The 27,128-nt window shown below is 40.8% G+C and overlaps 1 protein-coding gene across 1 annotated transcript in view; it reads right to left on the bottom strand.

Annotated features, from left to right (window-relative positions):
* Window positions 1-27,128, bottom strand: part of Csmd1 (CUB and Sushi multiple domains 1) — a 1,555,368-nt gene that overhangs the window by 1,235,523 nt on the left and 292,717 nt on the right. Inside the window, exon 2 of the mRNA XM_051170014.1 lies at window positions 17,754-17,970. Within this exon, the coding sequence (XP_051025971.1) occupies window positions 17,754-17,970 (217 nt within the window). The remainder of the gene's footprint in view (window positions 1-17,753; window positions 17,971-27,128) is intronic.

Here is a 27,128-nt window from a genome sequence, read left to right on the forward strand (position 1 = left end):
CGTTTGCATCTAATTCTTAAAAAATGTATTTATTTATTTTATGCATATACATGTGTGTATGTGTATGTATATGCTCACTATATGTGTTCAGTGCCCAAGAAACTCAAAAAAGGGCATCAGATTCACTGAACCGGGGGTTACAGATAGTTATGAGCTACCGAGAGAGCTCTGGAAGCCAGGGTGGGTATTCCAAAAAAGCATCAACTGAGCCATCTCTCCAAAGCCATCTCTCAAATTTTCTAAATATTCGATTTAACAACAGGAAAACCTAGGTTAAACTTTGTTAAAAGTAACCTGAACTTACATGTTTTGAAACACAAAAATAAGACAACGAGTTTGACCATCATCTTCTCAAACGATGTCTCCCACTGGGTTTTAACAATATTGCTGGAAAAAATGTTTATGAATAATCTTAGAAAATCCAAATATGAAGTCCTATACTGATATATATTTTAATTTATCTTTTTTCCTCTAGACAAAGCTCTGCTAAAGTCATGACCTTCTGATCACACAGGAAATTATTCATGATTTACTATGCCTTTGATCCTTGATTCCATTAAGCACTCTACTTCCACACCTACAATCTACCAGAGATGTGATTTGTCCTCAATGGACCAAGCCAGAGATATTAAGGCATCCCTTGGATCTAAGAACCAAAGCCCTGCCCAACTCTTGATAAGTTGATGTGAAACTTCACTGCTACCCAGACTACTGATACTTTATAAGATCACTGAAATGTAGATCACATTCGTAGGACCAAAGCAAATGAGAAAAAACAGTCAATGTGAACTGAATGTTAGAAAGCTACCAGGGACATGTTACATTTACAAATTGTTCAAATACAATTACTAGACTAATGAAATTGTATATGTGTATACATGCTCATGAGTATAGATGTGTACATGTTTGTTGGTAGCAAAAAATGGCTAAGCCAGTTCTCACTGGACTATGTAACTACAATTTCTTCCAGTGGAATAGGGTGATAATTTATTTATTTGATGATGTGTGCTGGGCGGATACCTATATCAGAGCACATGTTGAGGTCAAGGGGCAACTTGTGGGTCATCTTGTAGGAATCAGTTTTCTCCTTCTACCACGGGGGTTCCAGAGATCAAATTAAGATCCTCAGACTTCATGATAAGTGCCATTACCCACTGATTCACTGTGCTTACTCAGAAGAGATTATAGACTGATCATCTGACGAACAGATGGTATGAAAAAGTATACGTTTTCTTCTATGAGTTGTGTTGGTCATGGTATTTTATTACAGCAACATAAAAGTAACTAATGCATGCAGTCTTAACCTCATTTGCATCAGGTGAAGAATACTGTGGTGTATCTTTGCAGCATCATGTTATAGCTGGATGTAGACATATACACACATATGCACACATACAATGCACACACGTTGAGGGCATGCACCCCTCAATGGAATATTACTGGTCTTCTTTAAAAAAGCAAAAACAACCCATGTAATTTCAACACTTCTCAGTAGGTGTGAAGGAGAAGATGGTGGGGTGTGTGCGGGTGTCCTATACTTAGATGTCACTGCCTGTATTGAAAGGCACAGTGATCCCAGCATCCATGCAACCAGTGCTTCTAGGACACTGTCTTCTCTGGGAGAGACCTTCCAGGAGGTAAGTTCATAGTTGTCATTGCTCATGCCCACATGGACAGAGCTGACGAGGACTGAGTGCAGTCTCAGGTCCCTTCCCATGCCTGGGATCCGGGAGTCTAAGTTTGTTGTATCCCCCAAGCAAGCTTTCTAAGTCTCCTCCACAAACCTGGAAATATCCTGTGGATCCCATTCATATAGCCAAGTGCTTAATCAGCTCTGCAACCTTTGATCACACACTGGCCCAGACTGAAGCTCAGAGCAACTCATCTGAGGTCGGATTCCGCTCCTTTTTGCCAGGTGACTTCAGCAAGCCATTCCTGACAACCCTTAATGACTTATGTGTGACAAAAGCCAGTTTTCTGTCAAATGCCCTCAGTAAATCACTCACAATGGAAAAAGAGTAGAAAGCAGAATGCCAATTTAGCTCCCCAGCTGACTGTTCCCACTCATTCCTCACACTAGGGCCACATAAAGAGTTGGATTTATTAAGGAAATGGTACAATACTGATGTACTTTGGAAGGCAGAAGCCTGACCAGTGCCCTAAAAAGCCCCTAATCTGCCTGCCTCTCTGCTCATAAGTTAGCACTAGGCAGTGCTTCTTTTGTATTGCAGACTTTTAACTGCCAGGAGTCCTTAGCAAAAAAAAAAAAAAAAAAAAAAAAAAAAAAAAACAAGGCAAATACAGACCCTAAAGGCTTTGCTTGAAAAATTACCATAAATAATTAGTAATCAATTGGATATAGATTCTGAGGTTTATGGACAAACCAGGATGCGAGATAACAGAACACTAAGAGCAACACACATGAGAGATACGGTTTTATGAAGGAAATCTATGAACTGAGATAGGCTTTCGGGGAAAACAAAATGCTATCCAGGGCCAGGAAGGATGCTGCAGTATTAGCATATAGGGGAAAGGCTAGTTGCAGTTTCATGAGGGAGCTACACTACTAAGTAGAATGTCAGCAAGACCTGAAGTCCTGCAGGAAAATCCTCTCTGGGGTGATGTTCTGATCATTAGCAAGCAACTCATTCAGAAAAGGGGCCCGGATTCAATTCAGAGTGCCTAGTACATCAGAGAGCCAGTGCCAATTGCTCTCTCTTTGTGTCTCTTCAATAACCCAGTTTCCTCGTTGGCAGTGTTGAGATCTTGAGGACCACACAAGATGGCGCATGTAACATATCTAGAGGACACAGAAAGGCCGTACAGAAGTAACATGACCACTAGCGGAAGCATATGTGGACGCATGTGTAGACACATAGTCATGGATGCACTCAACAGTTCATTGGGCAAATATGTATTTAAACTACTCAGTTGAACTGGAAAGATTTAAAAGCTTCTCACCAAAAAGAATAGTTTAAAGTACATATATACAATTTAAAATACATAAATCACATGAAAAACAGCCCAATTTTCAGTCTTATGAAGAAACCTAAAGCTACAGAGTATGTTACTAATTTTCTATGATTTATCTGAAACACAATCATACTTGTAGCAGAAAGTAATTTAACCTGAAAATTGTAACTGGTGGACTCTAATGACTTCACACTTATTTTCAGATAAGAAAGATTTCCTATTTGTCTCAGATCTACAAACCCATATAATCTATTAGTGACTCCAGAACTCCATGACATGAAATAAAAGGGGCACAATAAAAGAAAAAAGCAATTACCCATCTCAGGTCTATTATGACTGCTGAATTTTTACTGCAAAAAGGGACACAATAGTAAATCAGTGTGCGCATACACATACATGCACATACACCCATACTCACAAACACATGCACATAAGTAAAAAACATATACAGATTTACACAAACATATGAGCATAAATATTTGGACTCACACATGCATACAATAACCCCATAGATGTACACATGTACACAGTTTTACAGTGCATTCATACAGGCTCACATATACATACATATAAACACATACACACATATGCTACATGAACATACATATACACATATTGACTCACATGTATACACACATACAAACCTTCAGTCATGTGTACAGATGCACATACATATGTATATATGCATGCATAGGCACAGAAATAGACATACATATATACATTAATATAAACAGAGAGACACACATGCATGCTGCTTATAAACCAGAGAAGTGAACACGTTGCAGACTCATGCTTTACCAAGGATTCATGCGACATTTCCCCGCAAGAGGTTGGAAGATCTCAAGCACATAACACTCAACAGCTGGGTTTTCTTCTTACCTTCTACATGGACAAACACTGTACAACAGATTGTGAAGCATACTGCCCAATTTTGTGGCACAGGAGTTCACCATAACTTGTCTGGCAATCTTCAGTTTGAAGTCATAAATTGGGCAAGCAGTTAGTATTCACTACCTGAGGACCATCTCAAAAATCAGTCTTCATACTACAAGCTTGGGAAATTAAATCAAATGAAGTACTGCATGCAAATCCCTTCTTAGAAACAGTGTCAATGAGCAGGCAATATCTGCCACAGTCCTGTGTTAATTCCATAAGACCCTGTTGAGGGCCCGAGAACACAATGAGAGAAGATGGCTCATTCCATGTATCTTCCCAGGGAGCTCGGGCCTGTTTTCCTCTTCTTCCTAATAACTTAAAACAGCCATACTCTTCCAATGGACTTCTTTCTAGATGGGTTTCTTTCCATATTAACTGCATTGGGTAAATCATAGCCCATTTATATTGGTCACATAACAATACAGATTAAAAGATATAGCCACAAAAATTTTTAAATGATAGAATTTTAAGAAATTATTTCATTTCATCTGAACAATCTAGAATAGCCCTGTCTGTCAACACAGCCCAAATCCTACAAGTTTTCCCAGAAGTTACCCATCTCTTTACAGTGAGTATAAACAGCAAAGTAAATATGCCTTCTTTTCTTTTTAAAGTTTCATGTTCTATGCATGAAGCTCATGGCATGGAGAACTCCTGAGTGAGACCTTGCCATCCTTCAAGTCTATTCAGGGCTACCACATAAGTATTCCTCCTAGCTGAAAACCAGTCCACATCATAGCATCTGTTCCTCCCCATTTGAAACTTCATGGTGCAGACTGAGCATGCTCAGAGGCACCATTAGGCTTAATCTGAGCATGCTCAGAGGCCATTCTTTCTTCCTGGGCTCATCTTTAACATGCATGCAGAGCATGTTAATGTGCCTTTCTGTTTATAATTGTGACAGAGGCTAGGTGTGCTGTAAAATGTTGCTTTCTCTCATGGAAACCCTTAGTACATATTTTCATAACCTGGAGTAAATATGCCCCAAATTCTGTAAGTCCTCTTCCTTAATTAATCCTTCATCATCCCGGTTTTATAAGGAACGTGCCTACCACTAGCCTACCTTCCTTTATAATTATCTACAGCCTCCATTAATAAAATACATGAGACTTCTTGTCAACAAAATGCATGGGTTCCTAACCCCATTTTATTCTCACCTGATGCAGCCAGGATATTCCTATCTTCTGGCCACTGAGCTTCACACTCAGAAAACTGAGAGCCGATGGCATTTGGTGACATTTTTGAGGTGTTACTAACATTTGATTCCAAAGAACTCCGCCTGTCAAGTGTGGTGAGAGAACCGGCAAATCACAGGACAACTGTGCATCCAGCACACTGTCACTTCATGGGCAACAATACTTCATGATGGAAACAACTCATCTTTCATAGTCGTCATTCTGAAGGACACTAACTAAAACACATTCTCTTTTCTCTTTCAACAGTATATGACTGTTGAAAACTCACCAAAGCTTTGGTTTATCACAAAAAGAAATATGAACACAGAAACTCCTGGATCTGGCTCTATTGACTAGATACAGTAATCACAGAACTGCCGACTCAGTTGAGAGCAAATGGCTCATATCCTGTTCAGTTATGTTCACATGCCACTTAATAAATGTTGGAAGGCATCCATGGACGTGTTCCCATAGTGCCACAAAAAAGCTCCAGTCTACCATTTGCAATTTTTAGGATGAAAAACAATACAAACAAATCCATTTAAGTTTCCTGAGTTCATTAAAATTTTAAACTTATTATGTTTGATTGGCTTTTAAATTTCAGCTTGTTTTGACCTGATAATATTAATAACATACGTACTTTAAGAAATACTCAAACCAGCTTTCTTTTCCTCTTATATTTGATAAATTCCTTAATATTCCAAGATTAGTTCTGTTTTTTTAACTTTATTAATTGGTTTGTAATTGTGGAAATAATACTTGCTGTGACATCAATTATGTATTTCAAGAGCTTTGGGGCATGTTTCTGAAGTCCCTGGAAGTTCAAACAGGCTGAGCCCTATCAATATTTCCTGCTTCTCAGCCACTTTTATTTGAATCAACATTTTTTTGGATCGAGAATGTCTTTTTCTTTCCTTATATTGTTTGTGGGGTGGTGTGTGTGTGTGTGTGTGTGTGTGTGTGTGTGTGTGTGTGTGTATGTGTGTGTGTATTTTAGGGGCCTTATGCAGAAGAATAAAACTGGAGCCAGGAAAGCTCCTTGCACTGTACCTGTGGCTTTGCATTCTTCTTAAGAGTGCACATTTCTGCAAATGTACGGGATGTGCTTTCTGCTGCCTCTTCTCTTACAGCATAGCTCTCTCCTGTACCCAACAGAATGGCTTTGGATGTTTCAAGAGTTTCAAGTCAGCAGTGTTGCCTGGGAAGGAGTTAAAATTCTTGGCTAGATTTCAGGCAAGACTATAGCTGAACTAGTAGATAGGAGACGTGGCTTTGTTTCAAGCTGAAGGTAAATGGTGTCACCTTCCTTTTGCAATCTTTAGACATCCTGGGGATTCTCAAATACATTTCCAACTTCACTGCACAGAGAAAATATTGCAGAATCCTGAATTTTACCTTACTTTAATGCATGGCCTATTTCATACAAAAGACGTGTTGGGGAATAGATGTGGCAGGGTAGAATAAATTCCTCACACAAGGAGCCGCAAGAACAAATCCATATTTTATTTGTAGCAGATACTGCACCGGCTGCACTAATACCAAGATGAGATTAAAATAACACAACACTGTTTCACAAAGGCTTTACCTATTTACATCTCTGCTCAGGCATTTCTTCCCAACTGAAACTAAAGCAAAGCACTAAATGAGAAAATCCTTATTTGAGTCATTTGGGTCTTTTGTTCTGGATTTAATTCATATAAAATAAAACACAAATGTCTCATGCATTATATGAGGATGTGGAGTGACTATTTATGTTACTCATTTCTGAATTAATCTTATTTATTTGGATGCTTGTTGAAAACATAAGCACAAAGTTATAAACATGGGTAAAATGAACTTAATTTCACTAAATAACTCAAGGATTACAGATACTTAGCACTTCCGAGTGAACACCTTATTACCATAAGATAGATATTTCAAGCCTTGGCTCGCATGGTGGGATGGGATGCCTGAGAAAAGTCTCCTAGAAAGTCCTGCATTTGAACACATGGTCTCCCATTTGTGGTGCTATTTGGGGCTTCTCTAGGACTTTAGGGAGATGGAACCTTGCAGGATGAAGCTTGTCACTGGATGGACATTGAGAGTGTATAGCCTTGCCCTACTTCCTGCCTCACTCTTCATTTCCTGTGTGTATAGAGATGTGATCATCTTGCTTCTTGCACCTGTTGCCATGCCATCTCCACCTTTGGAAATGTAAGCCAAAATACTTTTTTCTTTGTTTAGTTGCTTCTGCTCATGGTGTTTTGCCAGAGCAGCAGAAAGTTAACTACGACACATGGCAACTAGTGTGGAGTAGGAGGTATAGTAGGGGACCCAGATGAACAGCCTCATCCTCATCACAGTGTCTCAACAGCTCTTATAAAGGGCTTCTGTCCCCCCGGCTGCCTGGATGCACTCTGTTCTATCTTCCAGAGCATGGGAAAACCAGGCTATTCACACGAAGGTTCTGAGATTATTGCTCCCCTGATTTAATAGTATCTCTCCTTTTTCTACTCACTAAAAAGCTCTTGGGGAATTTATGTCCTAATAATGATCATGTTTCCATCATTTTGCACATATTAATTAATTGAAAGAATACATTTGTTTGGAATTAAATAGCTTCCTGAAAATGAAGTCAATATCATTTATTACTACAATAGCAGGTGTGCAGGTTCAATAGAATTTGAACATAAACCTACAGAGTTAATTACTTCAATTATATGAAGGAAGAAAAAGTTAAAGCCTTACATCTCAGTTCAACAACAATGGAAATAACAGGAAAAAAAAACCACAAATAGAAAGTGTGAAGCTAAGAAAAGATGAGAATGAAACAGAAAAATTAACAGTTGGGAAAATAACAAATACAATGTTTGTTACTGAGCAATAAAAACAACGGATACACTATTGCCTAAAAATGAAAAAAACAAAAACAAAAGCAAAGGAAGTGTCAGTTGGCAGCTTCAAAAGAGACTGAGTATCAGCACTGGTACTAAGATAGACTGGGATCCAGAATTGCTTCTGAAAATGACTCAATACCAGCACAAATTCTATGAACCTCCAAGAGGACCCGAAGTAATATCAAGATGACTTTGCATCAACAGTCTTGCAAATAAATGCTACTTGGACAGGTGGCTTGCAAAATATTTTCCAAAATTGACACAAGAAGAAATTGAAAGTCATAAAAACCCTAATTCATACAAAAACACTAACTTTACTTTTCAATGATTCTCAAAACAAAACTCCAGACACATGCCTTCCTCTGTTGAATTATACCAAAGACAGACACAGGAATTTCATGAACGACAACCCATGACATACAACTACATTCCTTACATGTAAGATCTATGGCCAAAGAGATATAATCTATGGATTAAACTCAGTATTAGGAAAAAGGAAGAAAACATCTTCGTTCCAAGCAATAATTAGAGAGTTTTTAAAAGTAATAATCATTTCTTCACAACAAAATTCTCAAAAATACATGGTGCTCTCAAATAAATAATGTCATGGAAAATCTAAATAAATATGTCTATCAAGTCCTGTTTATTCCATGACTAATACAAATAGTCAGCAAGGGTGACTTGTGAGGTATCTGAATATGTGAACATGATAAGACACATTATATACATAGTAGAAATATAACAATGAATCCCATTACACTGAACAATTAATATGTGCTAATAAGTAGTGGCCAGTATAATATTTGGATACGAGTGACCACAGGAATATCATTTATGGTGGCTGAAACCAAGGACAAGTTAATACAAGTGTTCATTAAGCATAAAACAAATGTAGCCTAGCCCTGTGAGGGGTGAAAAAGTCAAGGACAAATCTGAGTCAAGATGGCCAATGGAAAAGATGAGGTATATAGGTGTTTTATTTTAACTTTTATCTGCATAGTTGACCATGCCAGGAATTCTTGCTTTTTCTTTTCTTTGTCACCTCTCCTCTCCTCTTCTCTCCGCTCCCTGCCTTCTTTCTTTTTCCTTCCTTTCTTTATCCCTCCCTCTACTGTCCACTCCTTCCATCCTCCCTACATTCCTTCCTTTGGAAGTTCAGGTTGATTTCAAACTTTCTGTCCTTCTGCCTGGGGCTGGGGCTCCTGCCAGGAGGGTAAACACCAGCCAGCACAGAGGAATCTTCAAACCATGACAAACCTTCCATTCTAACACAAAATAACCAATCCATGAAAAGGTTCAAGCTGTGTAAGGGCTTCTGGATTCTCCTGATGAATCTTAAAGCACCAACATGTAGACTAAACAGGGCAGGGCTGTGGACGACCCTTAAGCTCAGTTTTCTTCTCTGCACCCCGGGGGGAATTTCCTCTGTTTTGAATGATGTGAAATTGGGAAAATAACCCTGAAACTACAGAACAGCTGCAAGATCTGCACCATGACTGGTGGCTTGTGATTCTGTGTAAAGTTATGCTCCCCACCCCACCCCACCGCCACTATTCTCTTCGTGATCTGTCTCATTGTTTGCTCCCCTACAGTAAAGATTTCAACATGGCGGGCCTTGTCTAGTGGCAAGCAGCAATGACCCTAATATGGGTTATTTTTCTTGTACTATGACGGAATACCTGACAAAAATCAACCAAAAAAAAAAAAAAAAAAAAAGAAAGAAAGAAAGAAAAGAAAGGTTTATTGTGTCTACAGTCTGAGCGTGGAGTCTGTCATGGTGGGAAGGCCATGGTGACGGGTGTGTGAGGCATTTGGTCACATTGCAGCTTTAAGTCAATGTAGAAACTCCCTAATAGGCATGCGCAGAAGTTTTTTCTCCTGATTAACTCTAGAGCCTCTCAAGTTGATTGCTAACACCAACTACCATAGCTTCCCTTCCGAACTGTTCCTATGTTAGCCTTTGCTCTGTCACTCTTTTTAGTCTGGACTGTGCTGACGCTGTCCACTAGCCACTTTCATGAATCCACAGCCAGGAAGGTATACATTTATTGCCATCACTGGCTGGCTGCTTTAACTATGGAGAGCATGGTGAAAGGGGAGGCCTCATAGGGCTGTTTCTGGGGAGATCTCCCTGGTGAACAGGTTGAAATGAAATGTCATGGGTAAGAAATGAATTGCTGAGTGAGCATGGCGGGTACAATGAAATGGGAGGAGGATGCACAGAAGAACGTCAGTTTTGGCAGCTGCCAGGCTCTTGTCTTCTTTCTGTTCACCTTTTGGTACCTATCCTTGAGATTGCTGGAACCTGGAGTCTAGAGTCAGGAGTTGCAGTGTATACACCGCTTTTTATGTAACTGAACAGCAAGGCCCATGAATGCAACTTTGAGTGACAGTAATGTAAACATCAGTGTTCGTCTATTTTTAAAAGTTGATAGGATTTCTGTGACTTCGAGGCCAGCATGGTCTACAAAGTGAGTTCAGGGTAGCCAAGGCTACACAGAAACACTAGGTCTTGAAGAAAAAAGAAAATAAAGAAATGAAAGAAAGAAAAAAAGAACAAAAGAAAGAAAACTTTGATAAAATGTTTTCTTCAGTCAGGAAACACATTTGTTATACTGCATGTTAAAAGAACAGCCCCCAGAGCATAAAAGACCCCTTTACCTTCCCCGTGTTAGCTACTCCCACTATTTTGGAAAGCACTGGACTCTTTGATGGTACCTCTGAATTAATGAGTATGAGTTCATGATTAGTAAACAATGCTAGCAAATGTTCCCAGCTCTCTTCCTCTTGATCACAAACCCAACCACACTTAATCAGAGAGCAGATTACTAACCTTACCAGACACAGACTGACAGTGATCACACTGCACAAGAAACACTGCAAGGATTGGCTGTTTAGAAACATGTAACATTCAAAGGTGCCTGGAAGAAGTGGATTATCTTCTGAGAGCTCAAGCTTGACCGAGCCCTTGAGAATGGCCAAGTGCACACACTTCTCTACACTGCGGACATTGGGTGCTTGAGAGGGGCTCGCAGAGATAAGGCATGAATATGTTTTGCTTGCTGGTGACTGCAACAGTCCACATAGAGTAGGACATAATTGTGTGTATAAATGAAGGCGTCTTCTGGGCTTTTATTTTCTATAGGCTAATTTACTATAGGCTAACACTATAACATACATGAAAATACAACCTTTATGTTAAACTAAATTTACTAAATAAAAATAGAAAATATTTTTAAATAGGTATATTTTTAGATGGTTGTTGTTGTCAGTAAGGATCACAATGGCTCCAGTCCTTGTGTTGTACTCAATACTGGCTTGGTTTGTTTTTCATAGTGCCACCAGGGACCTGTAGAAATGGTTGCAGTGATCAGAGAGAAGTCCGATGGTATAAGTTAGGACCTGGGTAGCCTCTGCCCTCAGGAGGCTGTATTAAAAGACTTTATAAAGCCACCAATGTCTATAGCTCAGCTTTCTTCTGTTTACCTATTTTCTTTTTGTTTACTCTCTAACTCACCCTTTTATACTAAACATGTACCAGAGCTAGCTATACAATTACATATATGTGTGTGTCTGTTTGTTGTATATATGTATGTATGTATACATATTATAATATACATGCATATATATACACTATATACATACATACATATATCTCACAGACTTATAAAAGAAGAATTACAGAAATTGATTATACAATATTTGGAGTTACATGCAAGTCAAACAACAGTTGCATCACTGTGTGTTATATAGACTTTGAGGTTGGGGATTTGGGTTAAAAACAAGATTATGAGAAAAACTCCTCTGAACCAATGCATCAGTGAGAAAGAGGTCAATGAGAGGGAGCCAAGGCACAATGCCAAGGAGACTAGACATTTAGACATGGCAGAGAGAGAAGGCAAGCAGGTCTAGAGGAGGAAATCTCGCTCAAGGGAGCCTCTCCGCCCCCCCCCCCCACACACACACAGATGCATTCCTCAGGCCAATGGGACCTCAGAGGAGTCCTGTAGGTCTCACTAGCTGAATCCTGTTTCCTACCCAAAGGTTCTGACCCTTTGTTATTATTCTTTCAGATGGTATGAGTTAAGCCGAGAGAGACACAGGTAGAGGGAAATGGAGCTGGGCATCTGCACCTTTGATTTTTTTTTTTTTTTTTTTTTTTTTTTTTTTTTTTTAGTATATTCAGATACAGAGTGTAGCATGTTCCATTACAAAGGGAAGGGAAAGTGTGTTTATTATGAGAAAAAGAAAATTTCCATATTTTAAATTTTAAAAATACGATGTAAAAGGAGACAGATGAGATCTTTGTATACAACATTAATTCTTTTGAAAATTATTTTGTAATTATATAATGAAAATGTATTCAATGAAGATTGAAAATTCACCATGCTCACAGCATTCTCAGCCTTTGGCTATATGGGAAAAGCTAGGAATTGGCTTGTGCCAATCAATGTTCAAAATGCAGGGAGGAAACAGATGAATCTTAAACAGAAAAGAAAATCAATCATTCAACTAGAAATATGGTCATCCACATAAAAGTCCTTCAACATCCTGGAAATCCATTTATAGCTCTTATTGCTTATTAATATGGATAGTTTCCCAGTGAGCTATTTTAACAAACTATTTTTACAGATCCCCTACCTTGAAGAATAAAAGTCAATTAATGCCACTCTGACTTTTTGACACTTTCTCTTCCTTTTTCCCAGAAACCAAGGGCTAAAAATATGATAATTTTATTGCCTTTTGAAAGAAGAATGTAAAAACGATTCTTGAAGAGCTTTCATTATGACTGAAGCTCTGGGCAGCCCACTTCCTTGCACGTGAAGCTCAGGTTCACACCTTCACCAGCTCTGCTCTTTTGCGGTAGCCCGGCTCCTTGGTATCTGTCCCCAGGACTGCCAGCACAGCATCCTACCTTGGCTGGCTCTGGCTTACCTCTTACAGCCCGGGTTTCTGAATGAGAAAATGGTGTAGGTACAAAGAGACGCAGTAAAGTACTTAACAGTCACAGTCAGTGCTGTCATTCACAGATCTAACTCAACATTATTGATGTTTTATGGCCTATAGTCCTGTGCCATGTCAGGGCTGTTCAACACGCTGTTAGTAACTTATCCGCACTGATGATGTGTACCTGAGACATTCCAGTAAACTCTTCCACCAAAGTACAACAACCAGAAACATCTTGGCCTTTACCATATCTCTCTGGAGGCATCAGTAGAGGTAAGAAGAAAGAGTGAAGGAGGAAGGAAGCAGAAAGGAAATGAACTGAGAGAGGAGGGATGTAAGGCGGATTGTGTAACTTCAAAACCAAACTATGTTACATAATGAGATACTGCTTCAAAAAAATAATAGATACATGCACATATATGCAGCTATACCTAAGCTTGATTATGTACTAAAATTACTGTGTTAAATGATAGGGAAGGACATTATAGACATTTATGTCTGAGTCCTAACCCCATATTCATATCTCTAACACAGTTGGCTTTATCATAGCCCAAGTAGCCAGATATGCCATCATTCCTAGTTTTACTTGATTCTGGGTACCGAACCCAGGGCCCATATGTGCTAAGGAAGAGTCTGACAACTAAGTTTCAACCACAGCAATAATTAGGTGACTATGAACTATAGGCTGAGGGAGTCAAAGTTGAGAGACAACACGGCTTTCAGGAGCTGTGCAGCTATTACCTCCAGGGGCTACCAGGCCTGTCACCCCATAATCTCCTGACATGCATATCAGCCTCTTCAGTTCCTGGCCTTATGTCTGACCAAGAGTGACAGGTGTTTTAGAGTCTGTGTCTGGGATAGACATGAGGCCAGCCTCCCTCATCAGCATCCACAGCACCTCAGACCATGGACAGCATCTCTCATCAGCATCCACAACAGCTCAGACCATGACCAGCCTCCCTCATCAGCATCTACAGGAGCTCAGACCATGACCAGCCTCCCTCATCAGCATCCACAGGAGCTCAGACCATGGACAGCAGCTCTCATCAGCATCCACAGCAGCTCAGACCATGGCTCCCCAAGCCTTAATCAAGGCGTCCATCACCATGCCAGCTAAAACTACCAAGATACTTTGATTCCTGTCTGACCACTGATCCAGACAGTGCTCCCTCAAGGCCTCATATTGACAATGGGGCCAGGAAGACAGAATTTCATCTTTAATCTAAGGTCTTCATTGTGCAGCAGAACCCATCCCAGGCTTTTGAGCCTCTGTGTTCTCATGCTACCATCTGCATCATCAGCACCAGCAGGGTACTCAGTGATTGATGTACTCAAGCCAGGGTTGAACAATTAGAAAAACTGTGATATTTCCACACTGTGAGTGCATAATTTCCTAACCCCAATGCTCTAACCCTTGTTTTTTTTTTTTTTTTCTCTCTCCTCATTATAGTTATTGCAGAGAAACCAGATATAACCTTCTATGAGCCAGCAAGGGAGTCTCAGTGCTATGGCTGTTTCCCTTTGTCTCCCAGGCTGTGCTGAGCATAAAATAACAACTTCATTCTCTCTCATTTGCGGCTCCAGCTTTCCTTCAGTTTCACTTTGGGGATTTAGATGGATCGCTGTCTAACCTCTGATATTACTATGGAATTATGCTGGAAAATTGATGACAACTTCAAGAGTTTTCAGATTTGGGACAAATGAATACTGCTCCAAAGTCAGAGAGGCCATTCTAGGTGTTAATCACCATGAGGTACAGTGCCCTCAGCCTCATAAAGGGAGTGCCACTCACCTCACTTTGCATTACCTGAACAGAGACCCAAGGGAGTAACTCTAAACACACATATTGTGGGACAGACTCGCCAGACAGAGATTCAGGGAGCATTTTGAGGCGGCTATCATTGGGATCAGGAGGAAGACACTCATGTCATTGAGTTGGGCCTCAGGGATGAGTGTTGCACTTGGCAAGGGATCAAAAAGAATGCTCAGCTGGCACACCTGTCACAGGTGTGCTCGAGGGTCAGAGGTCAGATAGAAGACATCTGTGGGGATTGTTTCTTGCCTTCTAGCATGTGTACACCAGGGACTGAACTCAGGTCATCCGGCTTAGGGGCAAGTGTCTTTACTCACAGAGTCATCTTAGTGTCCCTAATTTTTTAAAAGACAATCTAAGATACTTTTAAAATGTAGTAAAGTATGTATTCCTGAGTTGTATTCAAATTACAAAGCAATCTATAGCTCTATACTGAAAACCCTGTGTTTCCTTAGTTGGAGAATAAATACACATCTAAAATTTATCCAGAAAAAAAATCACTTGCTATGACAAAGAAAATAAGTTTCCTTTGTCCTTTAGAGCCAGGTATTCAAAATGCTTAACAGAGCATCAGTCAGTGCATATTTAGAGTGAGTACAAACAACCTTTGTACAGCAAGCAGGCCTGGGCAGCTCTCAGGAGCCACTCCCATCATGGCTGGGTGGTCCTATTTTTAGGAATCCTTCCTGAGAATCCACCTGCTTTAAGTGCTATTGTCTAATTGTCCTTGAGAAACAAACATGAAAGGTAAAGGAGAAAAAAACAGCATTGATTGTAGTCCTCCCCTCCCCAACTAATTAGAATTTGGTACTAACTATAATGATCATCTTGCCCATCATTTGTCACTGAATAGTAGAAGAGGGACACTCTCTTTTTTTTCCCCTGAAAACACTTGTGGTCTCCTCCCAACACACCACGAGGCCTGTGGGTAGCAATGAGCAGCACCTGGGTAGGATACCTTTTGATGTGTTTAGTCAGTTTATGTTAGGACACTTAGAGGAATCTCCAAGGGTGTTCCTGCATGCCTAGACTGGGGCTGCACAGAGGCCTCTACATGTGGAGCAGAAAGAAGGACTAAGCTATTTAGGGTCAAGAAAGAAGCAGCATCCAGCCTTCAGAACACACTCAGGTACAAGTGTGACCACTGGGCATCTCCAACTCTAGCGAAGCAAAAAGAGGCTGAGTAACTGCAGGACAAGTCTTCTTCCCCTCTTCCCCTGCCCCACTGTACGTGTCCCTGAGTGGAAGCAGCATAGCAACAGTGCAGGTCACCTCAAGTATAAGTGTGTACCTCCCTGGGCATAGACATCTGATTCTGTACCATTCTGTGGAGCTACACTGAAAAACGCAAGCGGTCTAATATCAGAATTTCCATCACCACTCCTGTTATAACAGTGAGTAGAGGAAGAAAAATATTCTAGGCTTTATTAAAATAAAATGTCAATATCACCACAAAAACCTAAAAGGGCAGCAAATTGTTGAAGACTATGAAACAGGTATCAATCAAATTAACACAGAGACCAGATTTTCTATTTGTGAAAGAAATGTAGAAAATACCAAGAGAATAAAAAGAAGTATTGCTGAGTACTTGTTGAATGGGCATCTTAATGGAGATGGAAAGAATTAACTTTCCCATGGTTATGTGTGCTGATGTGTTAATGAACAGCATCCCCCAGTCCTCTTCTTTGCTCTGCCATTATTGCTCTAAGTGCTTTGCCAACACACTGCTACTACCAGGCACAACACTTGTAGGTTAAAGACAAGTGGATAGCTAATATTCAGAAGAGGAGAGCGGATGTCAGGACATTTCACATCCAGTGAATCAACACTGTATAAGTAGATACTGTGTCCACATTCTCGGGGACAAGACCATGCATTCTAAGCAAGAGAAATAAAATTCACCTAACTCATTAAAAAAAATGGGGCAGCCACTACACAACCCATGACAGAATTCAAAGAATGTTTCCTAAAGGCAGAGAACTGATAGCCTCAATTGGTCATAAAAATTAAAAGGCATCTTATATCTGAAATCAGCTTATAAATAAAATATATTTGAAAGCAGTTATGTTGACCATGTTAACTGTGTATTTTGTAATGATGTAAATCTCTCAACTATATACACAAATAATTTCCAGGAAGAGTTGTTTGCATTCCACAAAGCTATGGATGAGTTGTCTGCGGTAGACACACATTTCTGCTAGCCTCAGCAGCCTCATTCCTTCTTCTTCCTGTCAATCATACTATAAAAATCCAAGGAAGTGAATACAATCCAATTGGTGAAGAATGGGAAGCCAGGAAGATAAAGGTGTTGTTAGCCTTACATATGCATATGTCGGGCTGTGAGTGCAGCTGGGAGGTAGCTCCCTTGCCTCACATTTAAGAGAGCCTGGATTTGACCACAGCATAGTACTAAAAATTATGCAGTACATATTTCTTAAATTTAGTTGTGAAAATGTGATTTCTTCCCAAAGGGATATCATCTTTTCTTTACCAATTAAAATTACTTGTGATATGTTGTTTAATTAATGGAACATATAATATAAAAATCATGCCAATTGATATGGTTTTCCTTATAGTGGAGATCACAGGTGAAAAGAACATAAACATAATGAATAGAAATGAGAATTGTCTCAACCACGTTTCCCCAGAATTCAGTGTTGCTGAGAGTTCTCACTGACCCCACCTTCTCACGGCAGAACATTTGCATGGCAATTGTATCAACCGAACCTCGAATTTAATTTTTTTTTATTTGCCTTTGATAGCCACAATTCTTAAAAAAAAAAAAAAAAAAAAACAATGGCCCATTTTGACTTCATTTAAATTGCCTTGACAATGCTGCTGAGCAGATCTTGAGCAGATCTTGAAAACTGTTCAATAATACATTTGAAAGTTAGAACTTAGTGTTCGCCGTGTGACACGCATGTAGTCTCTTGTGTTTCTTTATAGGATTAAATTCCTGGTCAATAGGTTATTTATCAGAATGGACTTATCTAAGCATGCCATTACTCTGTGATAGGGGAAGCTGCACCTTACCTCACTTTCAGGTTCCCTTGCTGGGGCTGTCCATCGTAGACAGATAGGACATCGAAGTCCTCTTCCAGGGCAAAGGTGTGGAAGGACAGCTGTATCCGACTGCGCTCCCCAGTGATAATGATCCAGGTGCAGTTGGCATAGTTGGGGTACCCATGTGGAAAGCCAGGACTCTCGATGGTGCCATTGGGTCCCTGGACCAGGCCACCACAGTTCTGACCTAGGTAGAAAAAAATACAAAATAGCATGTTCTCTTAGTCATCATCAAGCTATGGCTTTAAGAATGCCCCTGTCATTTTGACAAAAAAAAAATTAATGATGTATTATGGTAGGTCTTACGCTAATTTTCATCAGTGTTTAAAGGCAGAGGGAGAATAACTAAAGATGAAATGGAAGAGAATTACGGAGCCTTATTTGGGATCTCACACCAAAGTTAAGCTTTAATTTTAGACTACATGGGAACATATTTTCCATCAATGATCTACATAAAATGCTAAAAATTCCCTGACCATCAAACAGCTTTTTGTTTGAGACTTGGAGTAGCAGGGAGCACACAGGCTCAGTGCAGCTAAATGATTTGGACATATAGTAACAGGGGTAGGAAACACCATGGTTAACCCTCCTAGAATGGATTTCAACCTGTGCTGTGTTGGTGAGAGTGTTAAGATACAGTAGGACACAAAACTATAGAGTGTATCTGCTTGAAAATAGAATGTATGAGATGACAGTTTACATGACACTTGAAGAAATTAGTAACATAGCATAGGGCAAAACACAAAGATGTCCCCACCAACAATGTCTTCCTTACACAGGGAAAGCATCCTGTATGGAGGATGGAAAATACTGTATCAGAGTGATGGAAGTAACTAAAGAAAAATTTTTGAATTTCTGTAACTGTGCAGAGAACACTCATACCTCTCCACGTAAGATACCTAGACCATCCTGGGATTCATATGTCATGAATTTAACATCCTTCCCAGGAAGAACAAAGGTGACAGTGACACTTAAGAGGAATTTCCTAACGAAAATGCTTGGTGTCCAGCACTTCACACTAAACAAGAACCAGAAGTAGAAATAAGAGCCAGAAATAGGATGAGAGACTTGCACTTCTTTGCCTATTTCCCAGGAAAGAGAGAGAAACAGAGAGAGAGAGAGAGAGAGAGAGAGAGAGAGAGAGAGAGAGAGAGAGAGAGAGAGAGAGGGAGAGAGAGAGAGTCCTCAGGGACTCTCTTGATGATAGACTTGTATCTCTGACCTAGTCCCACACAGCAGTCCTTTGGAACAAACTGCAGGATCAGGCTTCCTCTGAGGACCCTCTGTCATAAAGGTCATTTCTGGGAGATTAGTAACAGCCTCATGAACAATCGGCTGCCCCTCTCCTCACTGGACATCCAGAAACTCCTTCTTTTCCTTCCCTAGCTTCACTAATACCTCTTCCTGCTGCTCTGCTCCTTCCCTCCTTTTCTTGGCTCAGAGATCTCCCCGTGAGAGCCTCCCTCCATGACCCTTCACCATCCTAAACACTTCCTCAGTGCAATCCCCCTTAGTCCCCTTGTGACTATAGTCTTTTGTCTATCCAATATCTCTAACCATCTGCCTGCCTTGAAAAACCTAAAAGTCAGGAGGACCCATGGAAAAGGGTGGTCACCAAAGGGTGGTCACCAAGGTGTGGAAAGGCCACTTGCTCTCTTTGCCTCATTGCACTGCATTCCTTTCTGCTGTAAATATTACCAATGTGGACGGGAATGAAATGCTTTTTTAGTTAGTTTCAGGATCTAGTTGCTTTGGAGACAACCATGAAATGATGTCTATGCTCTTTGCAGTCTCTCCTTCCCTCTCAATTGGCCACTTCCCACCAGCACATTGTGCATTCTTAAATGTTTTGACACTAAGACTGTGGTGGAAGTTTGCAAGAAACCTGGACTTGCTCTGATTACGGCATGTTATGTAAGTATTTGGATATGAGTACTACCCCAGCTTTCTTTGTTGTACTGCAAACAGATAATTATTTCAAACTACATTTTAGGCTTTAAAAAATACACCATAGTAGGTCTCAGTGAGCTCAAATCTTTCATGGTAGTATTATCAAATGATTGTGGGAGTTTGCTCAATCTTAATAAAAAAAAGATTTAATGAAAAGGATTTATGAGTTTAAAACCAAAGGACTAATAAAAAGCCCATTTTCCACTAAATTTAAGTCTAACAATAATACTGTAGCAAGTGGATATTAAAGCTGCAGGGATTTGAAAGGGCTTTAAAGGAAACAGCTTTTTTTTTTTTTTTTTTTTTTTTTTTTTTTTTTTTTTTGGTTTATCTGGCATTTCTCACTTCATGGTAAATAAAAAAAATGAAGACTTGATTATAAATTGGAGAAAAGAAAAAAGAAATTCAACAGGAAATGTCAGCTGGGAAGTAGTCACTGTTAGACACCCATCATGTCGCGCCAGGTTACCAGACACAAAGAGTTCCCAGGAAAGAGCATTCAGGCAGCCTTCAGGGTACCAATTAGTATGGTGCATTGGGCAGGATGAGTCGTGTTTGATCAGGAGACATAGTTTTCCATGGGCTCTGACAGAAACTTCAAGAACTGCTCAAGAGTTCTCAACAATGAGACTATCATCCCTGGCTGTACTTTGTAATCAACCAAGGGTTTTTCAATGTTCCCATGCCTAAGATGGACCCTAGTTCAGTAGGGCAGGCTAAGACGAGTGAGGGAGTCCTTGAGAAAGGATAAATCTGGAGACTGTATACTCTTCACTGTTACTGTTGATTGGAACATTGCAGTCAATAAAATGGGATTTGATCGACTGTAGTTAAGATAAGCTGCCAGAAGAAAAGAAAAGGTCCCAACACCCACCCAGTTACCAACTCCATCTCAAAACGAAGCCAAAGCTTTGCACGGGCAACAGGGTGGCTCATCAGAAGATGAGGATGGGGATGGGAAGAGGATGGACTTTTGAACTGGATGTCCAACTGGGAAAATAAATACTAATTCTGGTCCCACAAAATATACAATGGATTAGAGATATAAGCATAAAACAATAATATTTCCAAAGGACAACAGTGCAAATACAAATCTGTGCATTTTAATACAGAACACACACACACACACACACACACACACACACACACACACACACATGCACGCACACAAATAAACAACTTCAAAAAAAAAAAAGACAACTGGAAAAGATATCCAAAAAAGGAAGATATTTGAAGCCCATATTTCTAATCATTGATATGTGAAAAAAAAAAGTCCCATATGGAGCTCACTCACAGATTAGTAAGGAAGAGGAGACACTGTCAACACACAATCCATTTTATGATTACGGTTGCCATGCACAGAGACAGTGTGCTCAGCCTCCTGCTCCTCCTGCTTTCATACGATTGCTGACATGGCAGAATGCATCTCTATAGACAATGACCCAAAATAACCCCTTACTCCATCCTTTCGTCACACTGCTTGTATGACCCTTTCCTCCTTTCTACGCACCGCTTTGTAATCCCCCCCCCCTTCCCACATTGCTTCACTCAGTTATCTCCCTCTATTAGGTAAGAGATACACACAGAACATTGGTGCCTAGGAAGGAGGACTTCTTTAGTAACCCAGAGAGAGAGAGAGAGAGAGAGAGAGAGAGAGAGAGAGGTGTGCTGTAAGGCTTGGGTGTTGGTTTATGGGATAATGTGGAAGCACTTGGAGCTCCAGCTTGGAGAAAGCCTAGAATGTAGCAAAAAGGGAGCTCAGGCAGCAATTGCAGTTCTAGCTAATGGCACCGGGAGGTAGATGGTATAGGGAGCATGCTCATAATCTTTGTGGGCACAAAGAGGGGGGCAGGTATGGGCTAGTGGAAGAAGGGCTCTCCCAGAAACTGGCTTATACACAATTTGTGTTTCATTTTATCAGAGAGCTCTGGCTGTATCTTGCATATATCCTGAGAAACTGAGACTGAACTACAGAGCGATGGAGTAAGTCAGGTAACAGAAGAATTTCACAACACTGCAGCCTTCACGCTGTTGACTGGTTACTCGTCTCTGCTTTTAGTCAGGTTTACAGTGAGAGAGAGAAGCAAATGGAACAAAAAAGTAGGGGAAATGCATTCAGTTTGGTGGAAAGGGGTATGAATGATTGTAAAGTTGAAGACAAAGAGAGTGCAGACAAAGTAAAACTCAGACATCACATGAGAATAACTGGAAAAGTGCCCTGGGGACCTGAGCCCACCCATCAAGGTCCCCAGCTAATAAAAATGCCAGTACATTTTGAAGGAGACACCAGACTGAGAGTATGGACAAACTGGTGGCCTCTTAACCCAATCGTCTATGGAAGTGATTCCCTACTTTCAGACCCCACAGGCCTGATGAGCCACTAAAGCTATGTCATAGGTGAGGCACACTGCTTCTTGAGCAGGGCACACAATCCATATGATAGTGACACTGTAGGCATACAAAATGAAAGAGTAATAGGCTCTTGGAGGCTTGCACCAAGGTTCCAGAAAGTTATTGAGGTTAAGCAGTGACTGGAAGCACTGACTTCCTTGAGAATTCCTGAGAGGGAATCCCACTACGCAGCAAAGATGACTCATAAGACAAAAATAAAATATACTTACTGTCCCAATACCAAAGATAAGGAATGCTGTCACAATGGCTATGGGACTGACCTTCCTATTACCCTGATACCCAAAGAAAAGAAGTAAAATCAGTTTGTTCCTGAAGAATTTGTTGGCTTGAGCTCCCTGCTGAGCTGGTAACACCGAGAAGTGTGGCTGTGATGAATCGGCCTCAAGACAGCAAGGTCTGACAGGGAATTCTGGCCTTCAGGTCCTGAGAAGGAGAGCTAGTCAGAACTGTGCAGTCAGGAGGCTGCTGGAATCTGTGCTGAGTACAGTATTTGACCATGCATAGACCCCTTCCATTCTGGGAAAGACAGAAACCCTTCTAGGGGAAAGTGTAACTCTCTGGGCCCTGCAGCAACCCCATACTTTGAAAGTCATCAGCAGACTAAATAGTGCTATGGGACTGTCATGCTGAGGTGTGCAGGCCTCTGCTCTTAACACAGTGACATTTGGTTTGTTCCTCTCTGCAGCCTTTATCTTTGCTTTTTTGGGCTGTGTTACTGCACACTTTTCTTTTCCCAGCATAAGGCATTTGCATCAGGGATTCTTCTGTGATGCATTCTGGCTTATTTAAGCATGTGATGGATGATGGAAGTTCACGTGCATGAAGGCTCTCTTGGGTGCCTTGTGGAGCTTTGCTGCCTCAGTTCTATGCCCAGTTTACAATATTACAGAGGGGAAAGACAGACACGAAATTTCAATATTCATGGGTCAGAACCTGAAAGATTCTGTGTCATTTAATTATTGCATAAACTTTGAAGTTGGAAACAGCTCAGCTTTTGATTCATGAACGGCATTCGCTTTTAGTTGAACAGTGTCTTACGAGAGTATCTGCTACGGAAAATGTCCATTCCGAACACAAATGTCTGACCAAAAAGAATGCTCTAAGATAGAATTTTGTTGCATAATTGAGAAAAGACCTGGTCTGTATTGGTTACCATTTAAAGAGCATCAGGAAATGATACCCCATATTGAGTGCTACTAACACGTGCAAGAAAGTATGAGAAGAGGCATCAAGAACAACTGGGACATAAGAAGACTAGCCAAAGATGCAGCTGTCTGTGACAAGAGAGCATACAGACATTTGATAGAGAAAACGGAAGCCGGACAAGGTACATCATTAAAGGATAGCACCAATATTTGCTCACGTTTTTGACAAGCCTGGATTATCATTCAAGGTGTTTTTAAAATGGCACAGTTCAAGAGGAGGGAGAACACAAAAATTTAAAACTCTCCAAGCCCCTTTCCATTCATTTCAGACATTCATTCTATGAAAATCTTAGTGTTTGTGTTTCAAATCCTATATAAACTGATATGTCCATGAAAACATATTCATATTCATTTCCTTTCAATAAGATATTGACCTTCAGAGTTTCTATGTCTCTCTGTGTCTGTGTCCCTCTCTGTTTTGTGTCTCTCTGTATGCCTGTTTCTGTCTCTCTGTCTCTGTCTTTCTTTCTCTCCTGTGTGTGTGTGTGTGTGTGTGTGTGTGTGTGTGCATGCGTGTGCAGTGGGCAATCTGCTCCACCAGTCTGACTGCAAGTTCATACATAACTACCAATTATCATGCCTGGTAGTCTTGCACCAAGTATTCAAGACCACTTAATAGCCCACTGTAATCTCACATATATATATATATATATATATGTGTGTGTGTGTGTGTGTGTGTGTGTGTGTGTGTGTGTGTGTGTGTGTGTGTTATTTCTTACATTGACTAAACGCCAGAGTGGACTTCTAAGTACCTGAGGAATCTTAAATATCAAGAGACCTCTGATTTTAGCAAAGGAAAAGGGTTCTTGATCATATGAGTGTGTTCTGAAGCTGCAAGTAAATCAGGCCTGCATTGACCTCAGTTTTACCTTCTGTAGGCTCTTAGGCTATTTGCAGGTCTGGGAAATAAGATTGATTGTAGACTAGTACTGGCTTAATTGCCTTTCCTGGGACCTTGATTAAGGTGTTTCACAATGAATATCTTCCAGCATTTTGCAGGGACAGCCTGCCCTGAAAATAGTTCATAAAACACTGCATTTATGTGTCAAGAACAGCTGAATGTCAGCCACAGCAGCCTGGAGCAATTGGCCACTGGTTGTGTTTTAATCCTAACACATGAGGGAGATTATGCCCTTCAGAGTACTGTGAAGACCCAAGTGTTCAGGAATGAACAAGACCACTCAGTTATCCCTGACCCTGTAGAAGCACCATGGGATCAGTTTTGATGGTTCCTACAGGAAGATAGGATTTTCACTCGGCTATGCAAATACAAAGAGAACCATCTGCCTTCCTCCACGAAGGTTTGTTCTTATAGCCACTTGCAGGTTTTGTCTGTACAACTTCTTTGAAGCCATCCGGCTTACCCCCGTCCCTGTCCTTTGGATTCACTAATCCAGCTCTCCCAAATGCCCCTCCCTTGAACTCTCATGAACTTGATTCCTAGTCTAGGAGAAAACTGGTTTGTCTACATCACAACTCAAGCAGCAACCCAGCCCCACTGAGTGACTGACTATCTATGCTCCTGTTCCATTTCCTTGCCACAGCTACAACTTTGTGAAAGTAGGATGTTTACTCACTGACTGGTTGTTCAATAACTAACATGAAATCTTTTTTTTTATTAATTTATTCTTGTTACATCTCAATGTTTATCCCATCCCTTGTATCCTCCCATTCCTCCCTCACCCCCCCCCCTTTTCCCATTATTCCCCTCCCCTATGACTGTTCCTGAGGGGGATTACCTCCCCCTGTATATTCTCATAGGGTATCAAGTCTCTTCTTGGCTACCTGCTGTCCTTCCTCTGAGTGCCACCAGGTCTCCCCCTCCAGGGGACATGGTCAAATGTGAGGCACCAGAGTACGTGAGAAAGTCATATCACACTCTCCACTCCACTGTGGAGAATATTCTGACCATTGGTTAGATCTGGGAAGGGGTTTAAAGTTTACCGCCTGTATTGTCCTTGGCTGGTGCCTTAGTTTGAGCGGGACCCCTGGGCCCAAATCTGCCTATCATATTGTTCTACTTGTAGATTTCTAGGACCCTCTGTATCCTTTTATTTTGCTCTTCTCCCATGCGTCTCTCATTTAGAGTCCCAATAGGATGCCCTCCCCTCTGTCCCAGTTTCCTGTTAAGTGAAGGCTTTCGTGGGACAAGCCCCTTGGGCTAGTATGCAGATATAAGTGAGTATATACCATTTGATTCTTTCTGCTTCTGGGTTAACTCACTCATTATGATCATTTCTAGCTCAATCCATTTATCCACAAATTTTGGGAATTCCTTGTTTTTAATAGCTGAGTAGTATTCCACACGAAATCTTTTGAAGAGTGAGAAGTGAACCTTGCCTTTCCCTGCTTACTTCCTGTTTGCAGTCCGTGGAGGGGCTGCATGATCTAGGCTGTATTTGTGGGGAATGGTGTTGGTTTAACAGAAACGCACATACAAAATATGGGGAAATACAAGGGAGCTTCCTGCTCACCACATCCAAGTGACTAGATAAACATGAAGAATGAAGGTGTCCTCATTCACCACCCCAAACAGAGCTCTCCTATAATCTTAGCCACACTTAGGTTAAATTAAGGTCATCTTTGTGCCTTGGTATTTTCATTCTGAATTTTGGAAGGAAGCTCTGACCCAGGGCAAGGCAGACCCAGAACCAAATGGCTGTTTCCCTCTCTGTTGCCCCTGGAAGGGGGCGGGGGACTGCCTCAATGTAATGCCTGGATGTTTCCATCACAGAAATATTACTACTCCAGTGGTCACTAAGTCACCCCATTTTGTCCAGTGATGATTAAGTGCCTGTACTTTGAAGAGTCAAAGAAGACAGCTGGCATAGTGTGGTGAACAGACAGCTCTGAGGTTTGGACTTCACACAACTAAGATGGGATTTGTTTCTAGTACATAGTAATGACAAGTGAGCATGCCCTGTCTACAGCTTTGCCTCAGTTTTCATGCAGAGGTAGTGGATGTTATGGTCTGTTTAGTTGTTTCAGTGACTGAAGAAACAGCTGACTGAATAAAGGCAGAATATGGAAAGAGATTAGGTCCTTCTAGCATTGTTTTAGGAAGGTGATCAGCCTGAAGAGTCTCCTGGAGTTTGGGGATACCAAGGAATGGTCCTGACCATTGTCGGGATCCATCTGCTGTCTTTCAGAAGTCCCAGACATCAATAGCAAGACTACCTGACTTGACATATGTTGAAGTTCAATGACACTGGTTCATCAGTTATCAGAGCAAACAAAAATAAAAACAACAACAAAAACCACCTTTCAAACCAGGATTCCCAGTCTGCAAACTGATGCCTTTGTTCAAAACATTCAGAAACTTCGATATATATTCCAGGCTATGGGCAATAGGCTGCTCAGAAGCCCATGCTGTGGGACACACCACAGACATCATAAGGTCTCTTCTTCTAAGATAATAGAGGTCACATGTGTGATGTGCTGTCAGGTAATTCTGTTCCGATGTAACACACATGCGTTAACCACACTGCTGTGAACCCAAAGGTTGGTAGAGTTGAGGCTATGATGTGACACATGTGTGCACAGGCAGCAGAACTGAGCATCTCTCCCTTTCTTTTGAGACTCAGATCCCACAAGTTAGAAGCACAGAGGAGCCTTTCTATTTTCTACCTAGAAAACCTTCTATCCATTGTACCCCAAAGTAAAGGGCAAGGTCTGTCTCCTACAGACCTTCCTCCTAATGCTTTAACCAAGGAGTCACCACAAGCTGTGACCACCTAAGCTGGAAAGAAAATAAAAAAGCATTTTTGTGTCTAAGTGA

This window comes from Acomys russatus, chromosome 27 (genome assembly GCF_903995435.1).
Source record: "Acomys russatus chromosome 27, mAcoRus1.1, whole genome shotgun sequence".
In the NCBI taxonomy this organism is placed as follows: domain Eukaryota; kingdom Metazoa; phylum Chordata; class Mammalia; order Rodentia; family Muridae; genus Acomys; species Acomys russatus.